The sequence below is a fragment of the Grampus griseus genome (assembly GCF_964374135.1).
Source record: "Grampus griseus genome assembly, chromosome: 17".
NCBI lineage: Eukaryota > Metazoa > Chordata > Mammalia > Artiodactyla > Delphinidae > Grampus > Grampus griseus.
In genome coordinates, this window is record NC_139011.1 from 24601247 (window position 1) to 24614570 (window position 13324).

General features: G+C 34.7%; 1 protein-coding gene across 3 annotated transcripts in view; it reads left to right on the top strand.

Annotated features, from left to right (window-relative positions):
* The window catches only part of CSMD3 (CUB and Sushi multiple domains 3), a gene marked incomplete at both ends in the record, with an annotated part of 1078626 nt that overhangs the window by 435202 nt on the left and 630100 nt on the right, over positions 1-13324 (top strand). For all 3 annotated transcript variants that reach the window (XM_082674966.1, XM_082674967.1, XM_082674968.1), the window contains one exon: positions 8510-8634. In XM_082674966.1, coding sequence (XP_082531092.1) covers positions 8510-8634 — 125 coding nt within the window. The remainder of the gene's footprint in view (positions 1-8509; positions 8635-13324) is intronic.

Consider the following 13324-nt stretch of genomic DNA (forward strand, 5'->3'; position numbering starts at 1 on the left):
TGGAATCAGAAATAAGATTATTCATATATCTGCATGCCTGATGAAGAGAGTTCAATAACTGTAGTGAATTGAACGGCTTAAAACAGCAGCTTCAGAATTTTTCCATTAATTTCTCTGATCATATGACCTTATAGCAGGACTTCAAACTCATCATAAAACTAAATGATTTATAGGCAGCAGTTGCTAAAACAAACACTCTTGTATGCACAAAATAAATATTTTTTAATCACTGAGGAAATATATAAGAAAATCCTTGGGAAAGTATGGCATCTTATAGACTTGTATTTTACTTACCATTTTATGCTTTAATCTCCAAGGTGAGAGTCCCAGAATCTGTGTTTTGAAATTTTAAAAACTTTCTTTCTAATTTGAAATTCCTATGGAGCATAACAGACTTTTAAAGGGAGAAATGCTGCCAAAGAGATATTGAAGCTGCCAGCAGTTTCTATGCTGAAAAATAAATTAAAAATTTAAACGTCTTTTAAAATTATAACTAAATGTCTGGGAAAGCTCAGCCTCCGAGATTCTTAAGTTTCACAGACTTTACTTCTGCAGGAAAGGCCTTGTCTGATACTTTTCCTTTCAAGAGATGTCACCCATTAGGGGCATGAATTTGTCTTCTTGAGAGCAAAGAATAATGTTGGATCCAAAATTTGGGTTTTCATTTGGATTATTAAAACACTGGTATATCTTGGGATTGAAAGAGCAGGGAATATGCTTCTCACCTGGTAATATTAAAACATGACTATAATGAGGAAAGTCTGACTATCATGATGTAAATCTATCACACTTTTAAATGTGGACCCATCTTCACCCGTTCTCCTAGCATAAGATTTGTAAATATGGTAGTATGCTTATTTATATATCTAACTTTGATAATTGCAAAGACATCATTAATAGAAACTTCAAAGGTGTTCTATCTCTTCCCACAAAATATCTTCTGAAGAATAGCCTACACATGTGGCACTTCCTTCCTCACCACACAGCTAATAATTTCCTAATATTTTGTAATCTGACTTTTTGCATCACCTCTTAAATTACTAATGACTTTTCTATCCCTAAATTAAGTTAATTTTCTCACTGCTCATTTCCCTTGATCCTTCTGTCACCATTGTAATCTCTTTTGGGGGTCTTTAAATGACCAAAAAATATCTTGGTTTCCGTGAGTTTACTCTCTGACCACCCATTTTTCACTCTTGAGGAATTCACTTTCTCCTCCCATTCCCTAAAAAATAAACATTCCTCAGTGTTCCATCTTCAAAACTCCCCTCTTCTACTATATATTCAGCTTTAAGAATAGCATTACATGGACTTCCCTAGTGGCGCAGTGGTTGAGAGTCCGCCTGCCGATGCAGGGGACACGGGTTTGTGCCCCGGTCTGGGAAGATCCCATATGCCATGGAGTCTGCGCGTCCAGAGCCTGTGCTCCGCAGCGGGAGAGGCCACAACAGTGAAAGGCCCGCGTACCGCAAAAAAAAACAAAAACAAAAAAAAAGAATAGCATTACTTCTGAAGGATTCAGTAATCATGACTTTCCATGTTTCTCTCAGGTCTTCATTATTTTCATTCTTCTGAGATATAGATATTTATTATGTTAACTTAAAACAATTGAACTGGTCTTTTCTCCACAACACATATACATCATTACGAGTGAGAGAGCATGGAATTTGGAATCAGTTGGACTTAATTTTAGATGCCGCCACTCTTTTATTAGACTTAGAGAAGCTTTTTATTCTCCCCAAAGTTCTGTTTCTTTTTCAATAAAAATGGAAAGAGTAATACCAAATTGTACTGTTTTAGTGAAGGACTAGATTATCTAACAGTCATAAAATTGCATAGTGAAGTACCCAGGATAAAGTAAAGCTTTTTCTTTCTTTTTTTTATTTTCTTATGATTTCCCCAGTGAATTCAGATTTTAAAATCTTCACTCTTTCTCCAAATCCTGCTTCTTCAATCTTGTTAATTATTTTCAATTCATATTGCCTCCATCCTACTTTATACACTTAAAACTTCTCACCAGTGCAATTGTAATGGTCTCTTATTCTACTGCAAGATGTATTACACTTGGCTTTCAGATAAAGGTTATTATTATATAGCTACTGAGACATTACCCCTGGATCATAAACTTGTATCTCCCATGGCTCATTGAATTAAGAAATTATATCAGTTATCACACACATACATATAGTATACATTAACTTAAAAGAACTTTCATGTCATTATTTTGTTACTAATTAAAACATTGTATGTGTCAATATCACTATTTTGCTAATAAGTAAACCTGTATGCCAGGTGTTTGCACACTTAGCAGTAATAAAAGCATGCCTTGAACATAGAGCTTATGGCTTGCAATTTGGTGCTCTTCCCCCCTCACTTATACATTTGCATTCTAGCATTTAAATTTCTCCTTAATACAGGCCAAACCTAACTTTCTGACATTATATTTCTATTTCTACCATATTGTGTTACAGACTGCTAAATGTGCCTCTTCAGAAAATAAATCATTTTAGTTGTGTGATGCATATTTTTAGAAAGAAACATTAAAAAAACCCACAAACTACTATTTCCTGAAACTAACCATTTGCTTAAGGCAAACTGTTCTTCCAAATGCCTCTACACTTTATCAGCTCAGTAATTTAGCACATGCTTTTCTCTCTTCCTAGAATATGTTTGACTATAAGAATCCTATCCATTCTTCAAATGGACTTTCTTCTTCCTTGGTTTCCCATAACTTGTATCCATGCTCTCTTGGCTCATATGGCTTGAATGATATTCACTGTATGCTTCTCTTACCACAATACTGGAATTTATTCTGTTTTTTGAAGGCAGCTATTGGCTTATTACATTTTTCATCACCAAGTCAAAAAAAGTTTAGATGCTTAAGGAAAGCTTGCTTATTTGAATTCGAGTAAACTTGCACTGCAGCCTTCCTCTGGTGTTACGTTTCAAGACCAGTACAATTAAGACTTATCATTACTATCATTGTCTCTGTGGAAAGTTGTTTCTGGCCTCTTTGACAGAGTTCCATAAAAGACATATTACCTATGTCTGAAAACAAAGAGCAGTGAAAGCATAAATACTCTATTGTTGTGTGGGGTCCAGATTGCACAGGACAATATCATCATATTAAAACTAGCTCTAATTTTAAAAAGTCTATTTTAAGTTGCATAAATATATAGAAGAAATAGTAAGCCTAGATTTTTGAAAGTTATTCCAAGTATGTTTATCTAAGCTGATAGGACATTTAGGAAATATGAGTTGTGAAAATGGTTGACATGGGTAGGCAATCTTAAAAGAAAACACAAATAACAAACCTTAGTCCTTACACTGTACATACTTACTGAGGAGCTTAGCACTTTATCTATACTTTGTCTGCTTTATCCTCATTGTTTCCTCATTACTGGAGGGGAAAATCAAGCTGTTATTCCAATGTTACAGTAAAAATATTAAAAAGAAAAAGTGATACAAGGAATAGTTTGAGGCTACAAATCATTTAAATCATTATAGTATTTCATTGAAATAAAGTTTAAAATATACATATTTAGAAATGTATGAAAACATTCCATTTAGGACATAATTTTTGATGAATAAAATATGGATAAAGAAAGTATTTCTGCTTGTGTAATGTGGGAATACTTTGTGTATACTAATAGTAATTTCAGATCTATAAAAAATGAGATTGTTTCATGTATTTTATTCTATATATTATTAAATGACAATATTTTGAAAAAAGTTATAATAAAAATATATATTTAAGAATCTCTCCTAATTTGCCAGCAATATGGTTGAGTGAAGGATGTGAGATCACCTCTTCTTACAAAAGCAAAATCACAAATAACTGCTGAACAACCATAGACAAAAAAAAAACAAAAAACGCTGGAATCTACCAAAAAAGATACCCTATATCTAAAGAAAAAGAGAAGCCAAAATGAGACAGTAGGAAGGGCACAATTGTAATAAAATCAAATCCCATACCCGCTGGGTGGGAGGCCCACAAACTGGAAAATAATTATACCACAGAAGTTTTCCCACAGGAGTGAAAGTCCTGAGCCCCACGTCAGGCTTCCCAGCCTGGGGGTTTGATAATGGGAGGAGGAGCCCCCAGAGAATTTCTCTTCGAAGGCCAGAAGGGTTTCATTGCAGGAATTTCACAGGATTGGGGGAAATAGAAACTCCACTTTTGGAAGGTGCGCACAAGGTCCTGTGTACACCAGGACCCAGGGAAATAAACAGTGACTTCATAAGAGACTGGGCCAGACTAGTATTGGAGGGTCCCCTGTGGAGTCAGGGGGCAGCTGTGGCTCACTGTGGGGACAAAGACACGGGCAGCAGCAGTTCTGTTGAATAATCATTGGTGTGAGCCCTCCTGGAGGCCACCATTTCCTCCCCAAGACCTAGCCCCACCCAATAGCCTGTAGGCTCCAGTGCTGGGACACCTCAGGCCAAACAACCAACAGGGTGGGAACACAGCGCCACCCATCAGCAGACAGGCTGCTTAAATTCTTCCTGAACAAGGCCCTGCCCACGAGAAGGACAAGACCTAGCTCCACCCACCAGTGGGCAGGAAGCAGACCCTCCCACCAGAAAGCCAACATAAGCCTCTTAGACAGGCTTATTCACCAGAGGGCAGACAGCAGAAAAAAGAATTACAATCCCGCAGCCTGTGAAATGGAAACTGCAATCACAGAAAGTTAGAAAAAATGAGGTGGCAGAGGAATATGTCCCAGATGAAGGAACAAGTTAAAACCCCAGAAGAACAGCTAAGTGAAGTGGAAATAGGTAATCTACTGGAAAAAGAATTTAGAGTAATGATAGTGAAGATCATCCAAGATCTCAGAAAAGAGTGGAGGCACAGATTGAGAAGATGCAAGAAATGTTTAATAAAGACCTAGAAGAACTAAAGAACAAACAAACAGAGATAAACAATATAATAACTGAATTGAAAGATACACTAGAAGGAATCAATAGAGTAACTGAGGCAGAAGAAAGGATAAATGAGCTGGGAGACAGAATGGTGGAAATCAATGCCACAGAAAAGAATAAAGAAAAAATAATCAAAAGAAATGAAGACAGTCTAAGAGACCTTTGGGACAACATTAAATGAACAACATTTGCATTATAGGGGTCCCAGAAGGAAAAGAGAGAAAGGACCTGAGAAAATATTTGAAGAAATAATAGCTGAAAATTTCCTTAACGTGGAAAGGAAGCAGCCAACCAAGTTCAGGAAGGCCAGAGAATCCCAGGCAGGATAAACCCAAGGAGGAACACACCGAAAAACATAGTCATCAAACTGACAAAAATTAAAGAGAAAGAAAAAATATTAATAAGCAACAAGGGAAAAGCAACAAATGACATACAAGGGAACTCCCATAATGTTGTCAGCTGATTTCTCAGCAGAAACTCTGTAGGCCAAAAGGGAGTGACACAATATATTTAAAGTTATGAAGGGGAAGAACCTACAACCAAGAATACTCTACCCAGCAAGGCTGTAATTCACATTCAACAGAGAAATCAAAAGCTTTACAGATAAGCAAAAACTAAAAGAATTCAGCACAACCAGACCAGCTTTGCAACAAATGCTAAAGGAACTTCTCTAAGTGCAAAAGAAAAGGCCAGTACTAGAAACAAGAAAATTACAAATGGAATAGCTCACTGGTAAAGGCAAACGTAAATTAAAGGTAGGAAATCATCTGCACACAAATATATCAAAGCCAGCAACTGGGAGAAGAGGGGAGCACAAATTCAGGATATTGGAAATGCATTTGAAGTTAAAAGGCCAGCATCTTAAAGCACTATTATTTATATACAGACTGCTATATCAAAACCTCAGGGTAACTGCAAACCAAAAATCTACAATAGATACACATACAAGAAAGAAAAGAAAATCCAAACACAACAATAAAGTTAGTCATAAAATCACAAGAGAAGAGAACAAAAGAGGAAGGGAAGAAAAAAGACCTACAAAAACAAATCCAAAACAGTTAAGAAAATGGCAATAGGAATATACATATTGATAATTACTTTAAATGAATTAAATGCTCCAACCAAAAGACATAGACAGGCTGAATGGATACAAAAACAAGACCTGTATATATGCTTTCTACAAGAGACCCACTTCAGATCTAGGGACACATACAGACTGATCATGAGGGGATGGAAAAAGGTATTTCATGCAATGGAAAGAAAGCTGGAGTAGCAATTCTCATATCAGACAAAATAGACTTTAAAATAAAGACTGTTATGAGACAAAGAAGGACACATAATGATCAAGGGATCAATCCAAGAAGAAGATATAATAATTGTAAATATATATGCACCCAACATAGGAGCAACCCAACATATAAGGCAAGTACTAACAGCCATAAAAGGAGAAATTGACAGTAACACAATAATAGTGGGGGACTTTAACAACCCACTTTCATCAATGGACAGGTCATTCAGACAGAAGATCAATAAGGAAATACAGGTCTTAAATGACACATTAGACTAGATGGACTTAATTGATATTTATAGAGCATTCCATCCAAAAGAAGCAGAATACACATTCTTCTCAAGTGCACGTGGAACATTCTCCAGGATTGATCACATGCTGGACCATAAAGTGAGCCTTGGTAAATTTAAGAAAACTGAAATCATATCAAGCATCTTTTCCACCACAATGTTATGAAATTAGAAAGCAACTACAGGAAAAAAAAAAAAAACTGTAAAACATCACAAGCACATGGATGCTAAACGATATGCTACTGAACAACCAATGGAACACTGAAGAAATGAAGAGGAAAGCAAAAAATACCTAAAGACAAATGAAAATGAAAGCACAATGATCCAAAGCCTATGGAGTTCTAAGAGGGAAGTTTATAGCAATACAATCTTACCTCAGGAAACAACAAAAACAAATAAACAACCTAACCTCACACTTAAAGCAACTAGAGAAAGAAGAAAAACAAAACCCAAAGTTAGTAGAAGGAAAGAAATCATAAAGATCAAAGCAGAAATAAATGAAATAGAAAGGAAGAAAACAATAGAAAGATTAATGAAACTAAAGGCTGGTTCTTTGAGAATATAAACAAAATTGATAAAGAGCCAGCGTCATCAAGAAAAAAGGGAGGGGGCTCAAATCAATAAGATTAGAAATGAAAAGGAAAGGTTAAAATGATACCACAGAAATACAAAGGATCATAAGAGACTACTACAAGCAACTATATGCCAATAAAATTGACAACCTGGAAGAAATGGACAAATTCTTGAAGAGGTACAATCCCCCAAGACTGAGCAAGGAAGAAATGGAAAGTATGAACAGACTAATCACAAGTACCGAAATTGAAACTGTGATTTAAAAACTCTCAACAAACATAAGTCCAGAACCAGACGGCTTCACAGGCCAATTCTATCAAACATTTAGAGAAGAGTTAACACTTACCCTTCTGAAACTCTTCCAAAAAATTGCAGAAGAAGGAATGCTCCCAAATTGATTCTGAGACCATCATCACCCTGATACCAAAACCAGACAAAGACACCACAAAAAAGAAAATTATAGGCCAGTATCACTGATGAACATATACACAAAAAATAATCAACAAAATATTGGGTTGGCCAAAAAGTTCGTTCAGGTTTTTCCATAAGGGTTACAGAAAAACCTGAATGAACTTTTTGGCCAACCCAATGCTAACAGTCTGAATCCAACCATACGTTAAAAGGATCACATTCCACAATTAAGTGGGATTTATCCCAGGGATGCAAGGAATTTTCAGTATCTGCAAATCAGTGTGATACACCACATCAACAAATTGAAGAATAAAAAACCATATGATCATCTCAATAGATGCAGAAAAAGCTTTTGACAAAATTCAGCACCGATTTATGTTAAAAACTCTTCAGAAAGTGGGCATAGAGGGAATATACCTCAACATAGTAATGGCCATATATGACAAACCCACAGCCAAATGGTCTCAATGGTGAAAAACTGAAAGCATTTCCTCTAAGATCAGGAATAAGAAATGGTGGGTGAATTTTATCTAAAAAACAATCAGCACAGTTTTGCAGCCCTAACTGTATATGTGTGTCTGTGGATGGACATATACGTGTCCAAGTAAATACACATATAAATACCTGCTAGAGAAGTACTATAATGTGGTATGAACCCAAGCACTGGGATTCAAGTCAGAAAGTCCACTTTTTGCTTCACATTTACCACTTACTTAAGATGGGAAATTTAGTCAATTATTTAACCTTGGCTTCTACAACTAGTAACAAGATAATTAAACTTGATGAGAGCTTTTTGAAATTCCTACGAATACCTGCATGTTATTGATTTATAGTAGATTCTTGTTTGTGATTTTTATTATATATTTGTACAAGTCATATTTTCATATTTTGGTTTTTTAAAAGAACAATCTTTTTTGTCACTATGGAACATTTTTGAACTATGGGATATTGCCAGTAGAACCGGAGCCTAACCATTATGTTATATTCTTCTAATACTGTTTTTTAATCCTTTGCTCAATTTTAGCCTTGGATCAACTGTGCAGTTCTCTTGTGATGAAGATTATGTCCTACAGGGTGCTAAGAGCATCACCTGTCAACGGATAGCTGAAGTCTTTGCTGCTTGGAGTGATCACAGGCCTGTATGTAAAGGTAAAGAACAGTCTTTAAAATAAAAATGCTCTCTTAACACATTTTAATAGTTTGAACTTCATTCCACTGAGTATAAATTTCAGTTGAATCTTTGACCTGTAATTCAGGAAACATTTAGCTCATGTATTTAAGAATATTTATTGAAAATCTATAATATGCAAACCACTGTGTCAGATTCTCAAGGAGTTCCCAATCTAATAATCATATAGCAACAAATTGGAATCTTAAAATATGTAATACAAGGCAGTGGTAACTTTGTTGGCCTTTTTTTAAAATCATGAATTACCATGTATAGTCATTGATGTGGATATAAATTTTTTAAACCATAATTGCACCTCCACTTGTATGATTTGCCATTTGAATTGCTTATGTGTCCAATAGTAGTGATGTTGGTGGCAGTGGAGGTAGAGCACTTGTTCTATAATTAGTTAATTTAAACTAAGACAAATCAATGAGTGCTCTGGCTTTTCATATTACCAGTAATTGCAGATAAGATTTACTACCACCACCTTCCTACAAATTAAATATTTTCATATAAATTAAATGAGGCCTCTTCATTCTAAACTTTATTTAGCTATATTTGAAAATTAACACCTCATTCTGGCTTACTGGCTCTCTTGTTGCTTGTTTGTTGCTGTTGTTGTTGTTATTTTTAGTAATGACATCTCTGCATATTTCAGTGTCTTAGTACTCAAAATTCCATTAACTCTTCATCTCCCTCAGGGAATATTTTCACTGAGTTGCCACACTCTGTATAGTCCTCTCAGGCAGATTCTGGTGAATAGAGAAGGGATAGATTTGAGAGCTGTCATAAAGGGAAAAAGACAAAGTATTTGACAACTAGTTGGATATGGAAGGAGAAAGTGACAAGAAGGAGTCAAAGTTGATATTCAACTCTATATGAGACTAGAAAAACGTTACCCTGTTAATAAGTATAAAAAAACTGAAAATGGAATTGTATAGGAGATTTCATCATAGGCTTAATTTTTTTAGGCACTTACTATGTGTCAGGCACTGTGCTAACCACTACATATACTTTGACTCATTTAAATCCTCAAAACAAACCAATGGAGGCATTATTATCTCCATTTTAGAAATGAGTATTGTAAGACACAGAGAGATCCAGTCACTCACCCAAGCTCAAATGTCTGTAAAATGACAAAGCCCTTAAGAAAGACTATTCATAGTTTGGGGAGAGAAGCAAGATTTCAGAGCATTAAAGAAGGAATAGAAAATAATAAAATGGAAGCAAATAGGTATATTCCACTCACTTGACAATGGCAACCCAGAGTAAGAAGAACAGAGAGCCTAGATTTTTCTCTCAGGTTCAAGTAAAACTTTCATGTCACAGGTAGATGTTTATTCATTACCTTTCTCATTATCAAGGGCTTACAGAAAATGGTACTGATGAACCTAAGTGGCAGGGCAGGAATAAAGATGAAGATGTAGAGAATGGACTTGAGGACACAGTAGGGGAAGGGGAAGCTGGGACGAAGTGAGAGAGTAGCATTGACATATATACACTACCAAATGTAAAATGGATGGCTAGTGGGAAGCTGCTGCATTGAACAGGGAGATCACCTCGATGCTTTGTGATGACCCTAGAGGGTGGGAGAGAGGCTCAAGAAGGAGGGCATATGGGGATATATGTATACATATAGCTTATTCACTTTGTTGTACAGCAGAAACTAACACAAAATTGTAAAGTAGTTATACTCCAATAAAGATGTTAAAAATATAAAATAAAATTCATAGTCACAATTGAAGAAAAAAAGGTTTACAAAATGCCATATAGTGCAATAGCATTAAAAAAAAAAAACAGTGAAATAGGGATAATGAGAAAATAAGGTAAAACAGTTACATGATCCTAAACAAAAGCTTATGTATAAGTTGGTAAAAAACTTAAAAAAAAAATTTATTGAAGTATAGCTGATTTACAATGTTGTGTTACTTTCAGTTGTAAAGTGATTCAGTTATGCATATAAATATATATTAGTTTTTACATTATCTTCTATTATTTGTTGTTAACAAGATATTGAGTATAGATCCCTGTTCAATACAGTAGGTCCTTGTTGGTTATCTGTCTTATATATAGTAGTATGTATATTTTAATCCCAAACTCCTAATTTATCTCTCTCTCCCTCTCCCCTTTTGGTAACCATAAGTTTGCTTTCTATGTCTGTGAGTCTGTTTTGTAAATAAGTTCATTTGTATCCTTTTTTTAGATTCCACATGTAAGTGATATCATATGATATTTGTCTTTGTCTGATTTACTTCACTTAGTATGATAATCTCTAGGTTCATCCATGTTACTGCAAATGGCGTTATTTCATTCGTTTTATGGCTGAGTAATACTCCATTGTATATCATCTTCTTTATCCATTCATCTGTCGATAGACACTTAAGTTGCTTCCACGTCTTGGCTATTGTAAATAGAGCTGCTCTGAACATTGGGATGCATGTATCTTTTCAAATTATGTTTTTCTCCTGATATAGTCCCAGGAGTGGAATTGCAGGTTCATATGACAACTCTATTTTTAATTTTTTAAGGAAAGGCCATACTGTTCTCCACAGTGGCTGCACCAGTTTACATCCCCACCAACAGTGTAGGAGGGTTCCTTTTTCCATTCTGACTGGTGTGAGGTGATACCTCATTGTAGTTTTGATTTGCATTTCTCTAATAATTAGTGATGTTGAGCTTCTTTTCATGTGCCTGTTGGCCATCTGTATGTCTTCTTTGGAGAAATGTCTATTTAGTTCTGCCCATTTTTTGATTGGGTTGTTTGTTTTTTTGATATTGAGCTGTATGAGCTGTTTGTATATTTTGGAGATTAATCCCTTGTCAGTTGCATCGTTTACAAATATTTTCTCCCATTCTGTAGGTTGTCTTTTTGTTTTGTTTATGTTTTCCTTTGTTGTGCAAAAGCCTTTAAGTTTTAAGTAAAAAACTTTTAAGAATGGCTTACATGTTAAATATGACAGCTGCCTAACAAATTTAAAAAACATAAGTTTACACGAAAACCGTTGTCTATGAAATATGACAATGACACAACAAAAGCAAACTTTTTCCTGGCTTTAAGATATGAAATATCTTGCATTGTTTTTTATAAAGTGGACACTGAGTAATAAGTATTGTGGGAGTTACTCTCATCAATGTCCGGGCAATGATAGAACAGTAAACTGTTTAAAGTTGATTTCTTATGATATCCTCCACTCAAGACAAATTATAGATATAAGGGACAAAATTGAAAATCATGGCTTCAAAATGGTGGCATCCACATATCCTGCTTCAGTTTTACATAAATTATATGTGTGCATTTTTTATGGCAAGAGAGAATAGGAAAATAGAGGATAGAGTCTAGAAAAGGAGATTAATGTTAATGCAGAAACAAAGTCTCATATAAAAAGAGAAATTATAGCCAGATCATGGAATTTAAGGTTTACATAAAATGAGATTGAGGCTGTAAACCATCTTTTTTCATTCAAGACTCTCATTTCAATAAAAAGAATGAATCATATTTATTATGATTGTAAATTGTTCAAAGGCAAAACTAATGTTATGTTATTTTGTTATTTTTCATAAACCCTGTAGCACAAAGAACAGCTGTGTTGACAAATCTCAAGAAATATTTGTTGAATATTACTGTATGATTATTTTCTTTGATTCTAAGATAGATGATTGAAATATGTATATGTAAACATATACATATATATAGAGAGAGATATACATATATATTTCATTCAACAGTCATCAGTCATTAGTTGGGAAGTATAAAATTTTAATGTTCAAGATTCATATATTGTTATTATTTTATCTTATCTCTGCAGATATTAATCATTTATACACAAATTTATTTGCTCATTGCATGCAGGGCACATGTGTGTATGGTTTATAAAAGAAATTTGCTAGTAGAAATTACTGGCTGTGGTGTTGGAAACAGTAATGGAGGGGACATGCTGAAATTGTAATTGAAGTTTTAAAGTGACTATCCACTGTCAGTCTGAACAAAGAATAGTTTTCATGTCTTATGGGTGTTTGGACAGAATAAATATGCTTTTTTCTAGACAGCAGCATAAGTAGCAGTATCAGTGAACTGCACCTTTGAGAAGTCATTAATATAGCTGCTGTCTATGTATTGCATGGTTGAGCAATCAAGAAATGGTGATTTTTAAGGGACTGAAAGTTCACACAAACAGCAAATTATGAATTAAAAGAAAAAGAGCAATTCAGAAATTAATATTAATGGATTTTACACAAACTCAGACAATAATTTTTGTTCCCTAAATGGGTTATGTATATGAGATATTTGACAGTTTACCATTACAGATACAATTATTCCTTTGTTGGAAATGCAATAGATAATCCCAAAGCTAGAGCTTATGCAAATAAGCAGATTTATGCACATGAATCGTATATAGAAAGTTTCAGACATTCATGTTGTTCAAAGAAATAGCATTTATTTGAGAATTGATAATTTGTTAACTAGGAAACTTTTAAGAAAGTGAATCTTGATAGATTGGACAAAATTTTTTTTGACTAATTTTCAGTCAGTATTTATTTAGCCCCAAGAAACGAATGTGTTTGTCTGTTAAGGCACAATGGCATGAACCATTCATGGGAGTAATGGAATAGGTGATTAAGGCAAGATTAGAAAAGAAGGCCAGAGACTTCCCTGGCAGTCCAGTGGTT